Raw genomic sequence first — 22685 nt, forward strand, 5'->3', positions numbered from 1 at the left:
CCTCCCGCGCCTCCGCCCTCGCCGGGCCCGGCTTGCCCTGCCCTGCCCGCGGGGGACGGGGCTTCGTCGCCGGCCCTCCCCCTCCGGGGACCCCTCAAGCCGGACCCCGCTCGCCGGGCAGTCCCTGAAGGGGAAATCCCCTCGCGCGCTCCTGCCTAAGTTAGGCTGTCCTACAGGGAAAGTATTCCCACGTAGAAAAACGCGTGTCGGGCTCCGGTGGGGCGTCGTGGGGAGCCATCAATCCTGAGGCTCGGCGAGACTGCTTTGCTCGGAGGAGGAGGAGCGTTTGCGAGGCTACTAGTCCTGCATTGCGGGGGGTGGACTAGATGACCCTTGGGATCCCTTCCAACTCTGCAATTCCAGAAGCGAGGGTTCGCGGCCCATTTCACGTGCCCAGCGTCCCATTCCATGAATTCGTACAAAAGAGGCTTCTGTTGTTCCCCGCGCAAAACCCTTTTCTATTTGCGATACATTTTTTATTGATTAAAGATCTCTCCTGAAGGCGAGGGGCTGGCTCGGCGGCACGTGGACAGAGGCAGTAGCCGGCGGGCGACGCCTTCCCGGGCCGGTGCTCCCAGCAGGGCTCCCGGCCGAGCCGCGCCTCCCGGGGCAACAGCCCCAGGGCTTCCGCCCAGCGGAGGGGCGCTTTCCGGGGCTGCCGGGCTGACCTGCTCGGGCTCCGTGACTCACCCACCTGGCCAGCCCCGCCCCGCCGCTTGGGCGCCCGCGGGCGGAGCCGGCGCTCGTCCGGCCGGGGCAGCAGGAGGCGCCCTTGCGCCGGACGGCCCAGCCCGGAGTCCCGCCGCGCAGCCCTGCGGGGTCTCCGGCGAGGCAGGCGGGCGGGCTGCTGCCGGGAAAGGGGCCGGGAAGGGCGGCGAGAAGGCGCCTGCCTCGAAAAGGGCTGCCGCCCCGGGGCAGCAGGCGGGCCGGGCGCCCGGCAACCCGGAGCACGAGCGCGGGCGCCGACACGGATTCCGCCGCAGCAGCGAGGCGGGACGTTTCGTCCGCGAACATCGCCGCGTCACGTGTGCAGGTGCCCGAGCGACGGCTGGGCGGGAGAAACGGCGAGGCGGACAGGCAGGCAGGCAGGCAGGCAGGCGCGGCGTTGTCACGTCGGGACGCGCCCGAAGTCTCCCTCCCAACTCCGCGCCCGGGAAGGGGCGTGGCCTCTCCGCCCGCCGGGCGAGCCGCACATGCGCATTCCGCCCCTTTTGCCGTTGCCCGGCGACGCTGCGCGCGGCCAGAGGGAGGAGCGGGTGAGCGGCGAGGGAGGGCGAGGGGAGGCCCCGGGACCCCCGAAGGTCCTCCGGCCGCGGCCGAGCAGGATGAGGGTTATTAATCCATCGGGGCGGGGGGCGTGCTTAAGTTGCTTTCCTTTGGGCAAGACGAGGCGACTAACCCGTGTCAGAACTCCTCAGAAATGCGCTTGTGACGGGTCCAGTGGCGTCGCGTGGGCTGTCAGCACCCGGGGCAAGGCAAGTAATTTGCGCCCCCTAACCCTGACCCCCAGATGTTGCGGCCGGGCCCCCCTGCACCCCCCACGCTACGCCAAAGACCCCCTGGCGGCTCGGCCCAACCCTCTCCTCTCTCCGGCCCAGGGAGCCTTTCTCGCCGGCAGCTTTCCTGGGTCCTTGGCCCGCAGGACTGAAGGGCCGTGAGCTCGTTGCGATGAGGTGAAAGCCCAGCCTGCAAAACAAGGCTTGGCCATTCATGCTCCCTTCACAGCATCGGTCTTTTCTTATTAAAAAAAAAAGATTGAGTTTTTCATTTTTATAATATTAATATATCAGATAGCAAAAAATAAGAATACAGTTCCCCAAATTCCCCCCCACTTCCCTCAACTTCCTTTTTTTTAAAAAAGTATTACTTTCCCATGCTTGCTTTATTATATCTTAATATTGAGTTCTTTGTATCAAATATTATTGTTCTCTTATCATTTTAACACCATCCTTATACTTTCTGTGTTTTGTTCATTATAAGTGTTTACTCAAACCCTTCCAGTGAGTCCATTTTTTTACATTGTTTCTATAGATACAACATAAATGGTTCCCAGTCTTTTTTAAAGTCTCTATTGACACAACCTTGATGGCAGAAAGTGAGGAGGAATTAAAGAACCTTTTATTGAGGGTGAAAGAGGAGAGCGCAAAATATGGTCTGAAGCTCAACATCAGAAACGAAGATCATGGCCACTGGTCCCATCACCTCCTGGCAAATAGAAGGGGAAGAAATGGAGGCAGTGAGAGACTTTACTTTCTTGGGCTCCATGATCACTGCGGATGGTGATAGCAGCCACGAAATTAAAAGACGCCTGCTTCTTGGGAGAAAAGCAATGACAAACCTAGACACCATCTTAAAAAGTAGAGACGTCACCTTGCCAACAAAGGTCCATATAGTAAAAGTTATGGTTTTCCCAGTAGTGATGTATGGAAGTGAAAGCTGGACCATAAAGAAGGCTGATCGCCGAAGAATGGATGCTTTTGAATTCTGGTGCTGGAGGAGACTCTTGAGAGCCCCAAGGACTGCAAGAAGATCAAACCTATCCATTCTTAAGGAAATCAGCCCTGAGTGCTCACTGGAAGGACAGATCCTGAAGCTGAGGCTCCAAGACTTTGGCCACCTCATGAGAAGAGAAGACTCCCTGGAAAAGACCCTGATGTTGGGAAAGAAGGAGGGCACAAGGAGAAGGGGACAACAGAGGACGAGGTGGTTGGATAGTGTTCTCGAAGCTACCAGCATGAGTTTGACCAAACTGCGGGAGGCAGTGGAAGACAGGAGGGCCTGGCGTGCTCTGGTCCATGGGGTCACAAAGAGTCGGAAACGACTAAACAACAACAACAACAATTGTCTGTGTCCTTCTGTTAGCTTCACCATTTCAGCATATTCCATTTTGTTGCCATTCTTCTTTTGTTTGTATTTTGTCGCTTTTCCATCTTTGGGCTAGCAGTATCCTGGCTGCTGTCGTAGCATACATAAATAATTTCTTCTTCTCTTTTGACAGATCTTGACCTGAAATACCTAATAAAAAGGCTTCTGGTCTTTTAACAAAAGTCATCATAAATATTTTTAAAATTTCATTATAAATCATATCCCAATAATTTTGAACTGTCTTGGAGTTCCACCACATATGAAAAAACGTGCCTTCTTTTTTACATTTCCAACACTTATTGGAGCCTGTTCTATACATTTTTGCACTTTTCATATAATTCTCTTTTAACAATATACAATCAGTAAATTTTAAGCTCATTTTCCATACTTTCTCTTAGTCTTCCATTTGTATACTATGTCCTAGGTCTTGTGCCTAAATCATTACAGATTTAACCTCCTCATCTTTTGTTTCCTATTCTAGTAGTAAAGTATACACCTTCTTCAAAAGTTAGGTATTATCCTCTATTATTTCTCTTTGAAATCTAGAGATAGCATAACTAAATCCCTTCTTTTTGTCCCCTTTAAATACCTCATTCAATTGACGATATTGCAGCCAATCATATACATGTTCTCTGATCACTTTAAGAACTTGACAGCTTCAGTCTTAAAAGCGCAATAAAAATAGACACGGTGCAGATATCCAAGATCCAAAAAACTTGCTTTGCTTCAGCTTTGCCCAAGTTTCCTGGAGATTTTACTAATGATGCACCTTGGGATAAAAAGCTTGACTGTTCTGAAAGGACCGAGCCTTTCTACAAGAACACATGACCTGTGTGCTCAGGATGTGTCGGGCCGCCTTGGGTTTCGCTGAGCCCCCTCTCTGCTCACCTTGTTGCTCTTCTCTTTCCAGGGGGATGAGTGCCAAGAAGGCAGCAGCAGCAGGAAAGCCTCCACTTCGGAAAGGGGCAAAGCCGGCAGCTCCAGCAAAGGGGGTCCCTGTGAAGGCAGGTATAGCACCCATGGGGAGGAGGAAGGCAGGGCTGAGGCTCTGCTGCAGAGCCAGCTGTGAGGATCCACTGCACAGTCCAGGGTGTGGAGCAAAGGGTGCCTGCAGGATTTCTGCTTGTCATGAGGAGTATACAAGATCTACTATGCTATAGATAATATATTCAGGGCAGCTCAAATGTATTTTGTGGTTCCGCTTGCCTAAGTGCAGAACCTCGCATTTGCGCCTGTTGAAGTTCATTTTGTTAGCTTGGGCTGAGTTCCCCAATCTGTTAAGGCAGGATTCTGTCTTCTGCAGCACTAGCTACCCCGGTGACAATTAGCATTTTTTGAATTTGGTTTCTCTTTTATTTTCCCTCTGGCTTGGGGCCCACAATTGATGGAAAAGATGCTGCCCTACCAAGCAACAGCACCAGACACCAAGAAGTGTCCCTGAGCAGCCATCCCAAAGGTAGGCAGCGGCACAGCAGAAGCTAATCGGGGAGGGGGGGGTCTGCAAGGCCTTTGTGGCAGGGACTTAATGGTGGTGAAATATGGCAGGGGAGGAGAGCAGAGACTCTCTTGAACAGGTTTGGTGCAAGATTGTCCTCTGAGCCCGACCCCTTGTAGGCAGGCTGGCTTATTCCCACAGTCAGCCCCACCACTGTTTGTGGCACTTCATGGAGAGCTGTTAAGCAAGAACAAAAATGAGGCAGGCTCTGACCCCCCCCCCCCACCTGGAGGGATGGCAGAGGAAGGGGAACAAGGAATGGTGAAGAGCAAATGCAGCTGTTGGGCTCAGGTTTGCCTTCAGCTGGGAATTTATTTGATGTGTTCATAAAAGGTAAAGGTACCCCTGCCCGTACGGGCCAGTCGTGTCCGACTCTAGGGTTGTGCGCTCATCTCACTTAAGAGGCCGGGAGCCAGCACTTCCGGGTCACGTGGCCAGCGTGACGAAGCTGCTCTGGTGAGCCGGCACCAGTGCAGCACACAGAAACGCCATTTACCTTCCCGCTATAAAGCGGTACCTATTTATCTTATTGCACTTAATTGTGCTTTCGAACTGCTAGGTGGGCAGGAGCTGGGACCGAAAGACAGGAGCTCACCCCGCCGCGGGGATTCGAACCGCCGACCATGCGATCGGCAAGTCCTAGGCGCTGAGGTTTTACCCACAGCGCCACCCGCGTCCCTGTCTATGTGTTCATAGACAGCCATTAAAGGCAAAACCCCTCACAGGGGAATGAGGACCAGGAGCAGCACTAATGTTTGTTATTGTGAAAACAATGAGGGTTATGTTTTATTTACGAGTTAGTTGCCTCAAAAAATAAATGTGCCAGAATGATATACAGCTGAAAAAACAAATTTAAACATAACAGCACTAATTCCAGCAATGTCATCCTAAGAAGTCAGAAACGAGGCCAGAGGGACTCCAGAAACAACCAGAGTCTGGAAAGGCTCCAGATCTCTGCATTCAGAATACCTGTTTGAGGGGAACACCCTGCCACCATCTTCTCCTCCAATCTGCATTGACTGACCTTTTCATGTTGTGTAGAACTTCTTTTCTCTGCAGGAAGTTTGTGACTAGGTTCCCCTCAGTTTTCTCAACAGCGTTGAAGAAGCAGAGAAAAGGAGCAAGTAGCTCAGCCTTGTACCTACGCCCTTGCCTGGTAACTAGCTCTATGAGAGCGCATGTCTGCCGTGAGCTGGCTGGCTGGGAGGGGAGGGGAGGCCTGCCCCCTCCCTCCTGTGGGCCCAGTCTCCAGAGTTATGGAATTGCCCCCCTCTTTTGCCAGCCTCCAGGCTAGTAGCATTTGGAAGCTCATTTACAAGGCTGAAGTAAGTACCTCTCTGGCTCAGTGCTGCAAAAGTGCTTTGCTGGTGTGGCTGTAAGGCAGGACTGAGGTAAGGCAAGACAATAGACTGTACATGGGGAACCTTCACCTGGAGAGTCCCCTATCCCTATCCCACAAGCGCCATCACCTCCTAGGACCTAAACCACCAGCAAATCCCTTGGGATTCCCTTTTATGGCCCTACACTTCTGCTTTCTGCCCTCAGAGCTGACACGTGAAGCAAAGGCTGCGCTCACGTTGCAGAGTGCCTTCCGCCGCATCTTGGCATGTCGTGAGAGAGCGAGGCGATTGCAAGAGCGACAGGAGTACAATGAGTTAATGGACCGCCTCCAGAGAGAGGTGAGGTGATACCTGGCTTTGGGAACATGAGAGAAGCCCCCTCCAGGGGGAAGGGAAGCTGGGACAGACATCATCAACATGAAGGCATTGTAGACGAGACAGAAAATCCAGTCCAGGGCTTGCTTTTGAGGGTGGTTGCTGGGGAAACATCTCTGTGGCTTGAAGCTCAGGCTAAAGCCCTCCAGATCTTCCTGTGGTCTCCCCGTGCTTTGCATTCTTCTTGATGCTCTTCCACTGCCCATCAGTGTTGAAAGCCTTCCTCTGTTTTGCCTCCCCATGACTTGGCCTGTTGGCTGCATGGGCTTCTGTCCTAGGCCTTTGCTGCGCTGGTGAAGAGGGAGCGAGAGGAAGCTGAGCGGGAGAGAAAGAAAGAGGAGGAAGAGAAGAAGAAGCAGCGGGAGGAGCAGCAGAGGAGGAAGCGGATGTTGGAAGCAGCCTTTGATGGGGACGTGGAAGAGATGAAGGCCGTCCTGAAGGAGGTGGGCAAGGCCTCACTGTAGCCAGAATCACTCAGCCCTACCCTCGGCTTGTGGCTTCTGAGCTGTTTGGCTGGCAGCTCCTGATCTCATGGCCTGTGCAGGCAAATTAGAGTCTCAAAATGAGGACAGAGGGACCACATGGTGCACTTTGGACAGGGCAGGGGTGGCTTCAAGGGAGGCACAGAAACTGCATCAGGTGAAACCGACTGCACAAAATAACCTCGGTAGCAGCACTGGGTACTTCAGCTGGAGTCAAGCTCACCCTCAACTTTACGCTCAAAGTGCATAGCTGGTTGCCCACAGGGCACCTTTGGGGGCTCCAGAGGTTCTGCTCTTGCACTGGGAGTCAGTAACCTCTGCACCGTCCAAAATAAGTTTGCCAGCCGGCTCCTGGATGAAATCATGTGAGCTGCAAAATGAGCCTTTTTTGCAGCCTGCACTGCCACATGGTAGACGTGATTGTGTGTTTTTACCAGTGTCTGGTCAGCTTCAGGGTGAGACTTGTGCCACTTGGCTCCAGGCTTCGTCCGCTCCTGTTTCATATTCTGGTGCTCCTCAAAGTACCAAGTAGCAGCCAGGTGTTTTTTTGGGAGGAGTTGTTTCTCTCTTCATCCACAAATCCTCTCCCCGCACCCCACCCTGGGACCTGCACTCTGCAGCCTTCCCACATGCCCTTGTTTCAGTGAAGGCTCAGCAGAGACACCATGAGGTCACTTCCCCCTCAGGGCTTGTTCATATCAGAAGGAAAGGCCTGCAGAGTGCGGACGTAGTGTTTACTGGGGGTGAGGACCCCTGGGCCACCCTCAGCCAACTTGCAACAATAAGGTAATCTCACTGCATCCACTGAAAATCTAAAGTGCCCTGAGAACGAGGCAGAAAAATGGAAGCCTCTCTAGCATAGAAAGAAAACATTTGAGAAATTGAAGGGCAGATTTTGGCACATTACTAGTTTTACCTCCCTAATGGATCACTGCCTTGCCGTAGCGAAGGGGCTTGAATAACTCAGAGAAGCTATGAGCTATGCCGTGCAGGACCACCCAAGATGGACAGGTCATAGTGGAGAGTTTTGACTAAACGTGATCCACCTGGAGCAGGAACCGGCAAGCCACTCCAGTATCCCTGCCAAGAAAACTCCATGGACAAAGACAACAGGCATATAAAAGTTATGACGCTGGAAGATGAGCCCCTCAGGTCGGAAGGCGTCCAACATGCTACTGAGGAAGAGTGGAGGACAAATACAAGTAGATTCAGAGCTGATGAAGCGGCTGGGCCAAAGCCGAAAGGACGCTCAGTTGCGGATATGCCTGGAAGCGAAAGGAAAGTCCAATGCTGTAAAGAAAAATATTGCATAGGAACCTGGAATGTAAGAACCATGAACCTTGGTAAGTTGGATGTGGTCAAAAATGAGATGGCAAGAATAAATATTGACATCTTGGGCATCAGTGAACTAAAATGGACGGGAATGGGCAAATTCAGTTCGGATGACCATCACATCTACTACTGTGGGCAAGAATCCCGTAAAAGAAATGGAGTGGCCCTCATAGTCAACAAAAGAGTGTCAAAAGCTGTACTGGGATGCAATCTCAAAAATGATAGAATGATCTCGATACGAATCCAAGGCAGACCTTTTTTTTTTAAAGAATATTTATTAAAGTTTTCAATAGTAATACAATAAAAATCAAAAAGAAAAAAGAAAAAATAACAAAAATACAAAAATGAAAATAATTAAAAACACATAAAGTTTCCATTACTTATTTTCCATTAACTTATTTCCCAGACCTCCTCGTACCTCCCTTTTTTGTATTCCAATTCAAATTGTTAGTTCAGCAAATCCTTATCAATAAATTTTAACCTATTTCTAAACCTTTTTTTCCATATTCTCTTAAAGCATTACAGCTGGAAACCACTTAATTTCTATCCGACATCATTCTAACATTCATTAATTTTACAATATTTCTGTAAATAGTCTTTAAATTTCTTCCAATCTTCTTCCGCCGACTCTTCTCCCTGGTCTCGGATTCTGCCAGTCATTTCTGCCAATCCCATATAGTCCATCACCTTCATCTGCCATTCTTCCAGAGTGGGTAAATCCTGTGTCTTCCAGTCCTTTGCAATGAGTATTCTTGCTGCTGTTGTAGCATACATAAAGAAAGTTCTATCCTTCTTTGGCACCAATTGGCTGACCATACCCAGGAGAAAGGCCTCTGGTTTCTTCAGGAAGGTATATTTAAATACCTTTTTCATTTCATTATAAATCATTTCCCAGAAAGCTTTAATCCTTGGGCACGTCCACCAAAGGTGAAAGAATGTACCTTCATTTTCTTTGCATTTCCAACATTTATTATTGGGCAAATGATAAATTTTTGCAAGCTTGACTAGGGTCATGTACCACCTGTAAATCATTTTCATAACATTCTCTCTTAAGGCATTACATGCCGTAAACTTCATACCTGTGGTCCATAATTGTTCCCAGTCAGCAAATATAATGTTATGTCCAACATCTTGTGCCCATTTAATCATAGCAGATTTCACCGTTTCATCCTGAGTGTTCCATTTCAACAGCAAGTTATACATCTTTGACAAAATCTTAGTTTTAGGTTCTAACAGCTCTGTTTCTAATTTTGATTTTTCCACCTGGAAGCCAATTTTCTTGTCCAAATTATATGCCTCCATTATCTGGTAATAATGAAGCCAATCTTGCACTTTGTTTTTTAATTTCTCAAAACTCTGCAGTTTCAATCTATCTCCTTCTTGTTCCAAAATTTCCCAATATTTCGGCCATTTGGCCTCCATATTGAGCTTTTTCTGAGCTTTTGCTTCCATTGGTGACAACCACCTTGGGGTTTTATTTTCCAATAAATCCTTATCCAAGGCAGACCTTTTAACATCACAGTAATCCAAGTTTATGCACCAACCGCTGGTGCTGAAGAAACTGAAATTGATCAATTCTATGAAAATTTACAACACCTTATAGAAATGACACCAAAGAAGGATGTTCTTCTCATTATAGGGGATTGGAATGCTAAAGTAGGGAGTTAAGAGATAAAAGGAACAACTGGCAAGTTTGGCATTGGAGTTCAAAACGAAGCAGGGCAAAGTCTAATAGAGTTCTGCCAAGAGAACAAGCTGGTCATCACAAACAGTCTTTTCCAACAACACAAGAGACGACTCTACACATGGACATCACCAGATGGGCAGCATCGAAATTAGATTGATTATATTCTCTGCAGCCAAAGATGGAGTCAGCAAAAACAAGACCTGGAGCTGACTGTGGCTCAGATCATCAGCTTCTTATAGCAAAATTCAAGCTTAAACTGAAGAAAGTAGGAAAAACCACTGGGCCGGTAAGATACAATCTAAGTCAAATCCCTTATGAATACACAGTGGAAGTGAGGAACAGGTTTAAGGATTTAGATTTGGTGGACAGAGTGCCTGAAGAACTATGGATGGAGGCTTGTAACATTATACAAGAGGCACCAACTAAAACCATCCCAATGAAAAGGAAATGCAAGAAAGCAAAGTGGATGTCCAACGAGGCCTTACAAATAGCGGGGGAGAGAAGGCAAGCAAAATGCGAGGGAGATAGTGAAAGATACAGGAAATTGAATGCAGAGTTCCAAAAAATAGCAAGGAGAGACAAGAAGGCCTTCTTAAATAAGCAATGCAAAGAAATAGAGGAAAACAATAGAATGGGAAAAACCAGAGATCTGTTCATAGAATCATAGAATCATAGAGTTGGAATAGGCCACAAGGGCCATCGAGTCCAACCCCCTGCCAAGCAGGAAACACCATCAGAGCACTCCTGACATATGGTTGTCAAGCCTCTGCTTAAAGACCTCCAAAGAAGGAGACACCACCACACTCCTTGGCAGCAAATTCCACTGTCAAACAGCTCTTACTGTCAAGAAGTTCTTCCTAATGTTTAGGTAGAATCTTCTTTCTTGTAGTTTGGATCCATTGCTCCGTGTCCGCTTCTCTGGAGCAGCAGAAAACAACCTTTCTCGCTCCTCTTATGTGACATCCTTTTATAAATTTGAACCTGGCTATCATATCACCCTTTAACCTCCTCTTCTCCAGGCTAAACATGCCCAGCTCCCTTAGCCGTTCCTCATAAGGCATCATTTCCAGGCCTTTGACCATTTTGGTTGCCCTCCTCTGGACACGTTCCAGTTTGTCAGTGTCCTTCTTGAACTGTGGTGCCCAGAACTGGACACAGTACTCCAGGTGAGGTCTGACCAGAGCAGAATACAGTGGCACTATTACTTCCCTTGATCTAGATGCTAGATGCCTTGATACAGCCCAGAATTGCATTGGCTTTTTTAGCTGCTGCGTCACATTGTTGGCTCATGTCAAGTTTGTGGTCAACCAAGACTCCTAGATCCTTTTCACATGTACTGCTCTCAAGCCAGGTGTCACCCATCTTGTATTTGTGCCTCTCATTTTTTTTGCCCAAGTGCAATACTTTACATTTCTCCCTCTTAAAATTCATCTTGTTTGTTTTGGCCCAGTTCTCTAATCTGTCCAGGTCGTTTTGAAGTGTGATCCTGTCCTCTGGGGTGTTAGCCACCCCTCCCAGTTTGGTGTCATCTGCAAATTTGATCAGGATGCCCTTGAGTCCATCATCCAAGTCGTTGATAAAGATGTTGAATAAGACCGGGCCCAAGACAGAACCCTGTGGCACCCCACTAGTCACTCTTCTCCAGGATGAAGAGGAACCATTGATGAGCACCCTTTGGGTTCGGTCAGTCAGCCAGTTCCAAATCCACTGAGTGGTAGCATAGTCAAGTCCGCATTTTACCAGCTTCTTTACAAGAATATCATGGGGCACCTTGTCAAATGCCTTGCTGAAATCAAGAAAAATGGAGCTATGAAAGGAACATTTCGTACAAAAATTACCATAATAAAAGACAAAAGTGGAAAGGACCTAACAGAAGCAGAAGGCATCAAGAAGAGGTGGCAAGAATACACAGAGGAACTATACCAGAATGAAATGGATGTCTCGTATACCCAAAGTAGTGTGGTTGCTGACCTTGAGCCAGACATCCTGGAGAGTGAAGTCAAATGGGCCTTAGAAAGCACTGCTAATAACAAGGCCAGTGGAAGTGATGATATTCCAGCTGAACTATTTAAAATTTTAAAAGATGATGCTGTTAAGGTGCTACACTCAATATGCCAGCAAATTTGGAGAACTCAGCAGTGGCCAGAGGATTGGAGAAGATCAGTCTACATCCCAATCACAAAGCAGGGAAGTGCCAAATAATGCTCCAACTACCGCACAATTGCACTAATTTCACATGCTAGCAAGGTTATGCTTAAAATTCTACAAGGCAGGCTTAGGCAGTATGTGGACCGAGAACTCCCAGAAGTGCAAACTCGATTTCGAAGGGGCAGAGGAACCAGAGACCAAATTGCAAACATGCGCTGGATTATGGAGAAATCTAGAGAGTTCCAGAAAGACATCTACTTCTGCTTCATTGACTATGCAAAAGCCTTTGACTGTGTCAACCACAGCAAACTATGGCAAGTTCTTAAAGAAATGGGAGTGCCTGATCTGTCTCCTGAGAAATCTCTATGTGGGACAAGACGCTACAGTTAGAACTGGATATGGAACAACTGACTGGTTCAAAATTGGGAAAGGAGAACGGCAAGGCTTTATATTGTCCCCCTGCTTATTTAACTTATATGCAGAATTCATCATGCAAAAGGCTGGGCTGGATGAATCCCAAGCCAGAATTAAGATCGCCGGAAGAAATATCAACAACCTCAGATATGCAGATGACACAACCTTGATGGCAGAAAGTGAGGAGGAATTGAAGAACCTTTTAATGAGGGTGAAAGAGGAGAGCGCAAAATATGGTCTGAAGTTCAACATCAAAAAAAATGAAGATCATGGCCACTGGTCCCATCACCTCCTGGCAAATAGAAGGGGAAGAAATGGAGGCAGTGAGAGATTTTACTTTCTTGAGCTCCATGATCACTGCAGATGGTGACAGCAGTCACAAAATTAAAAGACGCCTGCTCCTTGGGAGAAAGGCGATGGCAAACCTAGATAGGATCTTAAAAAGCAGAGACATCACCTTGCCAACAAAGGTCCGTCTAGTTCAAGCTCTGGTTTTCCCAGTAGTGATGTATGGAAGTGAAAGCTGGACCATAAAGAAGGCTGATTGCCGAAGAATGGATGCTTTTGAATTATGGTGCTGGAGGAGACTCTTTTTTAAAAAATATATATATATTTATTAACAGTTTAAAGATTACAGAATAAAGCAAAAGAATTAAACAATACAATACAATACAAAAACGAAGACACTACATAACAATAACACTAAAACATTGAATTAACAAAACAAAACAAAAACAGTATAAAACACATCCAATAGTTGCAATATCTTATCTTTCATTCACTTGTTTCAACGACCTCCTCACACCTCCCTTTTTGTATTCCACTTCAACTAACTGTTTCAGCAATTCCTTTCCATCTTCCTCTGTTTTCTGTCCTGTAATTTTTCTTAACATGTTCTAACCTTATTTTTCCCCTCTAATACATTAATAATCTATTTGTACTTAGTTCCTTATAACTTTTCTACTAAAGCCATATAACTTCATTCCAACATTTTTCTAACATTCATTGATTTACAGTATTTCTGTAAATAGTCTTTAAACTTTTTCCAATCTTCTTCCACCGATTCTTCTCCCTGGTCTCGGATTCTGCCAGTCATTCCCGCCAGCTCCATATAGTCCATCATCTTCATCTCCCATTCTTCCCGGGTGGGTAAATCTTGTGTCTTCCAAGCTGGAGGAGACTCTTGAGAGTCCCATGGACTGCAAGAAGATCAAACGTATCCATTCTTAAGGAAATCAGCCCTGAGTGCTCACTGGAACAACAGATCCTGAAGCTGAGGCTCCAAGACTTTGGCCACCTCATGAGAAGAGGAGACTACCTGGAAAAGACCCTGATGTTGGGAAAGATGGAGGGCACAAGGAGAAAGGGACGACAGAGGACGAGGTGGTTTTTGTCCCAGTCCAATGGCCAGGTTCCCTGAGCAACTGAACCTTCTGTGCTGCCACAGCAGCTCAGCCCATCAGTGTCAACAGCAGCTTCATAGCACAACTCCAGAAGGTCACTGCACCAAGTTGGAGACTTCTCTGTGCCTTTTCTAAGCTGCAGGTTCAGGCTTTGCAGCCAGAATTTATGTGTGAGGGAATAAGGCATAGAGGAGTTGCTGTTGTGGCTGCGAGGTTTATTCAGCACCAAAAATGTGGAAAAGCCGTGGCATGGCTTTGCTCAGAGAAACAAAGCAGGGAGTGGGAAAAGGACCAGATTGCTAGAGTGTAAGAGCTGCCTTCCTGGATTGGGCCCAGGTGAGCCTACCAAGCTCAGTATGTCCTGTTTGCCCTCTCCGCCAACAGAGCTTCCTTTAGTTTGTTCTTCAGAGTTTGGCCTGTGCTGTGCGTGGGGCTTGTTTTGCCAGCTCTTGTGTTCTTTCTGCAAAAGCCACTGAGGTTGGGGGCCACTGCCTGAGTGTGGGGGGATGGATTGCACAGGAGGCAAAGAGAGGTGCTGCCAGGAAAGCTTTGCTGGTGAGACGCCTGGAGGTGGCAGGTGCGGGTGGGCAGGGAGGATGTCCCAGGTTGGTGCCATGCTGGTTTTGGGTGCAGAGCCCATGCTCCCTGCATGACAAGGGCCCCCTTCCCTTCCCTGCTCTGCTGTGGCACAGTGCAGAATCGCCATGTCCCTTCCCCACTGTGACCCACAGATTTGGTTTCTCAAGGTGGCAGACCTGGACACCAAGAGCGGCCTGGGGACAGACGAGAGGGGCAAGGCTCTGCGCCTCCAACATCGCCTCAACATGGTGGACTGCACTGACGCCAACGGCAACACACCCCTCTCTGAGGCATCTGGAGGGGGCCACCCTGACGCCATCCGGATGCTGATAGAGAACGGAGCCAACCCCAACAGCCGGGTGAGAAGCAGGAGGGAGGTTGCAGGGTGAAAGGCGCTGTGGCCATGAGCCAGAGCCAAGGTGGTGCTTGGGGGGCAGAGTGATCCCGTGTCCCTGACCAGCCACCTGCTTTCCTGGAGGCTGCTTTGCAGTTTACATGAAGGGTGGTGGGCCAGCACCTCAAACCTCCCTCCCCTGGGATTGCCAGCAAGGCTCCCCTCTCTTGTGTCTCTGGCTTGGCAACTGGTGCGCAGGTGAGGCAGCCAGCATACCTAAGAGGGTCACAGCCTGGTCTTCAAACTGGCTCTTCAGCAACCAGCAAGGGAAAGAGAGGGCAGAGTCCTGGGGAGGCAGCCTTGCACCCCACAGGTTTGGGGCCATCAACCAAAGCTCAGTTTGCTTGAGCCAAATGTGCTGCTGGAAATTCTGCATGGCAAATTAATAATGTGAAGGAGTCTCTTGCTTTCTTTCTGTCTCCCCCTTCTCTCTGTGTATTCAGCCCATGCTGAGGGATTTCACTGTTAAAACAAGATGTTTTTTTGTAACCTGATGGGCCAAAGGCCAAGGGTTCTGTAGTCCCATGTGTAATGTCACTTCACGGACCAAACCCTTGACAGATAAGGTCAGATAAAATAGCATTCTGGTAATGACTTATCAGGAACAGCTAAGCTGTGGGGAGGATCACCTGGCGCCTTCATTGCATATCTTTGGGCGCCAGGCAAAAATGATTCTTCTTAACCAGGCCCTGGCTGACTATGGCCTTTTAAATGTGTTTGTGGGAAGGGGTTGTTGGTTGGTTTTATTTTGTGTTCTCATTTTATTTTTATGTTGTGAATATAACATATGTTATATTCAGATGAAGAGTGGTATACAAATTCAATTAATAAATAAAATATATTGCTGCATGTCTATAGTTCTTCCTCTAAGCAGCTTAAAATTAGGAATAAACTGATGAATAAGGGGTTGGAGACAGTTAAGATTTTTTTCCTGTGTGTGTGGAGTCCTGTCCTTGCCAGGATGGAAAAGTGTTGGAGAGGCAGGAGGTGCTGCACCTGTTGAATTGCCTATGGACATAGGAAGGTGTGATTTGGGAGGCAGGTGGGTCATCCTGGGCGATGGAAGCATGGATGGTTGCTGCAATTCCTGCATCAGTCTCTGTGTACCTGGTTGCTCCCCCACGGAGCTCCCTACACCTTCTTTGTGCCTTGTTAGTTTGGGGAGACCTCATTTGCTTGTGGCTGAAGAGCCTGCTGCTGGACAGATGAAAGAAAAGGTCTTCACACAGCATGGGGGCTTCCCAAAGGAGGTGTCTGGTTGGCTACTCTGAGAACATAGATGGGCCTTTGGCCTGATCCAGCAGCTGGGGGGAGGGGCGAGCAATGCCTCCACCATACCTAGTAGCCGCTTGTCCTCCATGCTGTTGTCTTTGACCACTTCCTGGGTCTGGGAAATATGTCCGTTGCCTGTTGTGGATGGAGTCACACTCTCCTGGTGGCATAGAAATGTTTGTAAACCAAGAATTAAAATAAATATTACAGGGCTTCTGAGTCAATCCGAGGGTGAGCAAGAGCACCTCTGGCGATAGGAGGAGGCTCCACCTCTGCAGCCCCGAGGGGCCATGCTGTGCTGGAAGAGCAAGCGCAGAGCAAGTGGTGAAGAGACCCTGCTGTGATGCCCTCGAAGAGCCTGGGATGGAACCTCACAGGGAATCCATCTTCCTAGTTAGTCTCTTCTCACCATCCAGCCAGAATGCACAAGGGAGGCAGTGGACGTCCGTGTCTTCAGTCTGTGCTGAAGATTCACTCCTTGGTAACAGGCAGCCAATAACTGCCATTCAAGTCCAATTCTCCCCCATTCCAGAGGCAACCAGAACTCATTTTTGTAAAGAGTAAAAAGTTCTCAGATGCTTTCCCTGCATTGACAGAATTAGAGAACTGTTGGAGTGTACTGTAAAGAGATAGTTAGTGGCATGAATGTGCCTTCTGCGGATGCTTCGCTTCCAGCTGCCTTCCTTCTGTAAACCCTGTTTGATCTTCAGCCCCCTTTATTTTTAAGGGCGCTTTTAACCGGACTCCTTTGTATCGTGCTGCCTTTGCGGGCCACCTGGCAGCAGTGGAGCTGCTTCTCCAGCACGGGGCTGACCCTCGACTCTATGCTGATGATGGCAACACCCCAGAGCAGGTACCAACCCCAGCCGCCTCCCCCAGCAGCTGCTCTTCTCCTTGGCCTTGAGCTCCAGGTAGGCTGTTTCCACCAGGCCACCTGGCAAGAGAGCGAAGTAACTGAAAGAGGAGGGGAGCTGGTGTCCCTGAAGAAGCCATGGAGAGAGAGGAGAGCAAGGGTGAGAGCGAGAGTGCCCTTCTCACTGCATGACAGGCCTGGTGGCTTGGATGGGCATTTCAAGCCCTTTTGTCTCTCCCAAGATTGCTTCCCTGGACAGCTTGGTGGCTGTACTGAACTCCTGGGACATCAGCCTGACAGAGTCCATGCTCCAAAAGATGGAGGCGGAAGAGCAGCGAAGGGCGCAGCAGGACAAGAAGCAGAAAGAAGCAGAGACCCGACGGTGAGCCCTGCCAGGGAAGCTGCTGCTTGTGGGCTCAGGGCAGAATCAAGCTGTAGGAGCTTTGGCAAAGGCACCCACTGGCACCCCCCCATCCCACTGCAGCCATTGTACGGCTCACCTGCTGTCACCTGGAGCCACTAGATGCTGGCCCAGCCTGGAAGGTGACCCCACAAAAAACAACCCCAGTGGAGCCAGTTGGATTCCAGGGACAGCTCAGTCACTAGACTCAAGGAGGTGGGGGGCCCCCGAGCTCATGGTGTCCTGTATCAGGCAGGGAGGGGTGCTTGAGCAAGCTGCTGATGGATTAGACCACAGGCAACCTTATTCACCATTCATTTGTCTCAACCCAAGTTGGCGGCCATCACTACATCTGGTGTTTCTTTATAAACTACTTGAAGACGTCTTTCCTTTGGTGTGTCCTCAGCCTCCCACAGTCAGCTTCATGGAAAGCCCTTGCTGGGCTTTAGGATTGAGAGGGAGGAAAGCGTTTGCCAAAGCACCTGGGGAGTGGCAGCGAAGGGAGTCTCTCCTGCAGCCTGTTGGCCCCTTCTCACTGCCATCACAGGCCAGAGCCCGCCAGGGCACCTGCCCCATGGGAGCCGGAGATGCCCCTGCCTGCCAATGGGGAGGGAGGCTCTGGGGGCAAGGCTCCCAGGGGCCCCCATGGCCAGGGCAAGAGGGAGCAGGAGGAGGGCAGAAGGCGGTGGCTGGTGCAGGGAGGCTCTCCCCCTTGCCAACTGTTACTATGAGCAGTGACTACCATGAATCATTGAGTGGCTGCTCTCAGGAGGAGGCTGCAGTTGCCCTCCGCTGGACCCCCCACCTGCTCCTGCTGCCATTTCTCCTCAGACAGCTCACATAGCCGTGCCAGCTGCTTCAGATCTTCTGGTTTTCTTAATAGAAGGAAAGAGAGTACTTACTTTGTTTTGGCAATTCATGCTATGATTTTACATTTAATTTTGACTGAATGGTTACACTTTGTTCAAGAATGATTTGCTTATTGCAACGCGCTTACTCTGTTGTTTTCTTTTTTATAATACTATTAATTGATAAAAGTTTCCTTAACAGAAGGAGAAAGATCAAGAGAATTAAATGTATATTGCCAGCAATTACAATGATAGAATTGTAGTTGGAAAAGGTCCTTAAGGGCCATTTAGTCCAACCCCATTGCATGCTGGTGGGGAAGGAGAGGCATCTCCTTGAAGAGGGTCTCTGCAGCCACTGACTCCTCTTTCCCCTCTCCAGGATGACAGAGGAGGTAGAGCAGCTGGCCAAGGAGCACGAGAGATGCAGCAAGGAGGTGGGAGCCAAAAAGCTCTATGCGGCCATCCCCTTGTCTCTATGGTCTTCCTTCCCAGAAGGCCCTCTGGGGTCTTGCCTGCCTTGGCACCTGCTGGCGCTGGGGTGGATTTCATGCCCTCTCCTTGAGCCATGAGGGGGCTGTGCAGCAGGGCCCTGGCCCTCCCCACTATGGGGAGAAGCCACCCAAGGCTGGGCCCTCCCGCAGCCCCAGCTGTGTGGGTGTCCTTGTTCCTCCCTCCCTCCCCATTTGCCAAAGGCTGGGGCTGCTCATCTTCTTTGCAGCTGCAGCAGGCCTACTGCGAGCTGAACCGCAGGATCACAGAGCACGACAAGTGCCAGCGGAAGCAGATGGACAACGCGGAGATCACCCTCCACGTGAGCACCACCTTCCTGTAGCCTCTGAGCAGGCAGGCTTCTCTCTCTCAGAGCCATGCGCTTGCCCACCAGTGAGGCTGGCATCCAAGTGGGTAGGAGAGCCTGAGCTCTCTGCCTTCTGTGCAGCTGGGGTCGAGGGCTTCCTGTTCCTTGGCCTGGCACCTTGGCTGTGCACTGTTGAGCAGCCCATAAGCTGGTGGAGGGAGCACCTGCTTGGCCTGCAGAAGATGTGCCTGGGAAAAGTCCTGCCTGGCACCCACTGCAGGCCACCCTGAGGGAGAGGAGGCTCTGCTGGGCACCCGGAGGCCAGTTCCCACAGGGCAAGGCCAGCCACGCTCGGCACAATGAGGGCTTCTCTGACAACCTGTTTCTGCAACAGGCCATTGCAGACGCAGAATCCCTGGTGCAGAGGCTGCGCGCGGCTGCCAAAGATGCTGAGGAAAAGGTCTCCCTGGCCCGGCTGAAGCTGCGGGAGCAGATGCAGGAAGGTCAGTCCTGTGCAGTGAAATGCTGGACTTGTTCCTGGGAGAGACGGGTCTACAGAAAAGTCCTGCCTAGCACTCCCACACCCTGAAGAACAAAGTGAGCAAAAGACATGAGGCTCCTTCTCAAGCAATCAGAGGTCATACAATCATAAAGTTGGAGGGGACCCAAGGGTCATCTAGTCCAACCCTTGCAATTCAGGAATCTCAGCTAAAGCACCAATGACAGATGGCCATCCAACCTCTGCTTAAAAACCTCCAAGGAAGGAGAGTCCACCACCTTTCGTGGGAGTCTGTTCCACTGCTGAACAGCTCTTACTGTGAGAAAGTTTTTTCCGAATGTATAGTTGGAATCTCCTTTCTTGTAACTTTATGTGTTTTATCCATACCATGAATAATTTTATGCTTTTCTAGCATGTCACCTCTTACTAAAAAGTCCCAAGCACTGTAACCTTTCTTCATAGGGCAGTCGCTCCATCCCTCCCCCTTGATCATTTTTGCAGCCTTTTTCTGAACCTTCTCCAATTCTACAGTATCCTTTGTGAAGAGCGATGACCAGAACTGGACACAGCATTCCACATGCAGTCACACCAGAGATTGGTATAAAGGCATTATGATATCAGCATTTTTATTTTCAAAGAATCCTAGAGATATAGAGTTGGAAAAGAGCTAAAGGGTCATCTGGTCCAACCATGTGCAATGCAAGAATCTCATGATCATGCAATGTCTGCTTTAAAACCTCTGCAGCTGAGTCCGCTCACTCCAAGGGTTGAAAGTTCTTCTACATTTAGCTGGAATCTCTTGTAACTTGAATCCATTAGTTCAGGTCTTACCACCTGGAGGAGAAAACAAGCTTGCTCCATCTTTTATCAGGCAGTCCTTTGGATATCTGAAGATCCTTGAAAAATCTATTTTTTGCTTTGGTACTTGCTACTGTCGATGCTGGAGCACCAAGGGGTGTCTGGAGCCTGCAGTGAGCCATGTCCGGACCACAGTGCAGCAGTGCTCAGAGTTGTGCTGGTTTTTCAGGGTCAGCAGAAGAGTTCCATGGCCTGAAGTGCTCTGTGCAGGAGCTGGATGATGTGCTCTTGAAAGACGTGGGTGGGAAAATCCATGCAGATGGACGGTGAGTTGAAGGGAAAGCACTTTCACTAGACATTGGGGGTTCTGGCCAGCATCTCCTGCAGCCTCCCCTCCCCTGCACCGAAAGACCCCCTCTTTGGCCTCACGGTCTTAGCCCTTCCCCCCATTTCCCAGCTGCTGAGGCCCCTACCCATGAGGTTTCAGCCGCTGGGCAGTGTGGAAGACTTGTTCCCTCTTGTGCTTTCTCCCCATAAGGTGGCCACTGGTCATTGACCCTTCTGGGCAGGCAGCCATCTTCCTGCGCTATCGGGACACCAACTTTCTGAACACGGTGAACCCCAGCGACATGGCTGAGGAGACAATTCGCCTGGCATTGCTGGGCTCTCTGCGGTAGGGGCACAAGCCAAATGCCGGGCAGAGAGGCTGCCCACTGCCAGGCAAAAACACCTGGGGGAGAGAAGCACTGCTGCTGCTGCCACCTGGTGACCCACAGTGGCAGGAGTGGGGTAGCATCCAAAGGCATCTGGTCCACTGAGCAAGAGGCAAAGACTGGCCCTTTCCTGTCTCCTCCAGATACGGGAAGCCCCTTGTCTTTGACATGATGGAGGTGAACATGTTTGACACAGTGAAGAAGCAGCTGGAACGGCTTAAACCAGGCTTGGCAGAGGCACTGCTGGACAAGAAGATCCTACAGAATGAGAGGTGGGACAGTTGACCTTCCAACCTCTGTTTAAAAGCCCCCACAAAAGGAAAGCCCACCACCATCCAAGGGAGTCTGCTCCGCTGTAAGACAACTCTTAGCATCAGTCCTGTCAACTGACAAATGGGTGCCCAAATCAAGAGCCAGTGGTTTTCTCAATGCCTTTAGTGCCTCCCTGCCTCCTACTGAGGGTGCTTGCTCCCCCTCCTTCAGTCTGCTCTCTCTCATTCCCATCTTTCTCCATTCTGGGCACTTGCTTCCCCCGTGGCCCTTCGAATGCTCCAGCCAGGCTTTGGGCAGCCTGCCATGCAAGTCCCAACCCCCCACCCCAGGACTGATGGGAGATTTATTTCAACCTACTCTTGCAGCCTCATTCTTTTGTGGGTTTCTACCAGATTTTTTATTTCCGCAAAATTCCAGACTTGTCATAGCTTTTTGCCACCCACTTGGGTGCAGATGGTACTCTTTTTGCTGTATAGTAAGTGGCACAGAAATGAAGAGCAGGATGCTTTGGGCAGAAATTAATGGCCCTGTGCTCCGTGAGCAGATGCCCCCAAGCCCCACCGAGTGAATATATTCATTGCCCAGAGTACTGGTCCTGTTTTAGGAAGCCAAGAGGCAGCGTGGAAGGTCAAGGGTCCTCCTCCCCCTGCCCCCCAAGCAGCAGCAGCAGCACAGGGAACCGCTTTCCACGAGACTTACTCCCGCCTTGCTCTGTCTGCAATCTTGCAGGTATCTCTCCCTACGGAGGCCAACAGATGGGCCTGAATATGAAGAGACAGAGTTTCAAGCAGCTCGAATAGAAAAATTCAAACTCTTCATTGTAACTAAACAGCAGCATCCTCCCGAAGAGATGCTGCAGCGGCTCCTTCCGATCCAGGTCATCCTGTCCCGGTAGGCAATGCACTGCAGGCGGCCTCATCCAGTGCTGGACATTAAAGGAAAACCTGAACAGCGGGTTTGTGTCCTGTAATGAATCTTGTAGGCCCAGCACCCTGCAGGTTCTCTGCAAAGAGCTGGCTACCTGCAAAGCAAGGGGGCAAGTGGTTGCCAGCCCTCACCAGTGGCTGCAGGTGCTGCTGGCCCCCAAGGGAAGCTGCGGCCATTAGCAGGCTGCAGCCTCACTAAGACTTGCTTAAAACAAAAAAATTCCTTCCAGTAGCACCTTAAAGACCAACTAAGTTAGTTCTTGGTATGAGCTTTCGTGTGCATGCACACTTCTTCAGATACACAGCATGCACACGAAAGCTCATACCAAGAACTAACTTAGTTGGTCTTTAAGGTGCTACTGGAAGGAATTTTTTTGTTTTGACTATGGCAGACCAACACGGCTACCTATCTGTAACTAAGACTTGCTTGTTTTCCCCCCTAGAAAGCGAGGCTTTCGGAGAGCCCCCTTCTCACACCAGCGTCCCTTTGCCCTGTGAAAAGTACATCCCAAAGCCTTGGGGCCAGTCCGCACCTCAGCCATGAAGCCTTTTCTTAGCACAACTCATTCCCCTTGACTCTTGCAAGCAAGCAGGCAGGCAGGCTTGAAGGCAAATAAAGGTTTCCTTGAAAAGGTGCCTCTTGAGCATTTCTACTACACATCAATGCACCAGCCCCTGCAGGGGTCTCTCCTAGAACAAATTTAGGGAGTGTGCATAGAGAGGAAAGGGAGAGAAATGTGTGGGGTAGAGACACCAGACATGGTTGGCACCCACTCACTTGGCCCAGGACTTC

The 22685-nt window shown here is 49.6% G+C and overlaps 1 protein-coding gene and 1 long non-coding RNA gene across 4 annotated transcripts in view; both read left to right on the plus strand.

Annotated features, from left to right (window-relative positions):
* Positions 1-22685, plus strand: part of IQANK1 (IQ motif and ankyrin repeat containing 1) — a gene marked incomplete at its 3' end in the record, with an annotated part of 30869 nt that overhangs the window by 1323 nt on the left and 6861 nt on the right. Inside the window, exons 1-16 of one of the 3 annotated variants that reach the window (XM_083749610.1) lie at positions 1263-1380; positions 3776-3873; positions 4259-4321; positions 5906-6039; positions 6354-6518; positions 14288-14479; positions 16514-16639; positions 16882-17021; positions 18267-18321; positions 18606-18698; positions 19078-19186; positions 20210-20306; positions 20519-20653; positions 20837-20965; positions 21696-21857; positions 22336-22524. In XM_083749610.1, coding sequence (XP_083605736.1) covers positions 3780-3873; positions 4259-4321; positions 5906-6039; positions 6354-6518; positions 14288-14479; positions 16514-16639; positions 16882-17021; positions 18267-18321; positions 18606-18698; positions 19078-19186; positions 20210-20306; positions 20519-20653; positions 20837-20965; positions 21696-21857; positions 22336-22390 — 1749 coding nt within the window. In that variant the 5' untranslated portion in view covers positions 1263-1380; positions 3776-3779. Of the gene's footprint in view, positions 1-1262; positions 1381-3775; positions 3874-4258; positions 4322-5905; positions 6040-6353; positions 6519-14272; positions 14480-16513; positions 16640-16881; positions 17022-18266; positions 18322-18605; positions 18699-19077; positions 19187-20209; positions 20307-20518; positions 20654-20836; positions 20966-21695; positions 21858-22335; positions 22525-22685 lie in introns of those variants that run through there. The other 2 variants (XM_083749608.1, XM_083749609.1) reach the window with 2 other exon arrangements.
* LOC310849429 lies at positions 14488-15419 on the plus strand. The gene is made up of 2 exons (XR_014566901.1): positions 14488-14749; positions 14782-15419. It is a non-coding gene; the product is annotated as an uncharacterized lncRNA (long non-coding RNA).

Source organism: Podarcis gaigeae (assembly GCF_964106915.1).
Source record: "Podarcis gaigeae genome assembly, chromosome: 7".
Classification (NCBI taxonomy): domain Eukaryota; kingdom Metazoa; phylum Chordata; class Lepidosauria; order Squamata; family Lacertidae; genus Podarcis; species Podarcis gaigeae.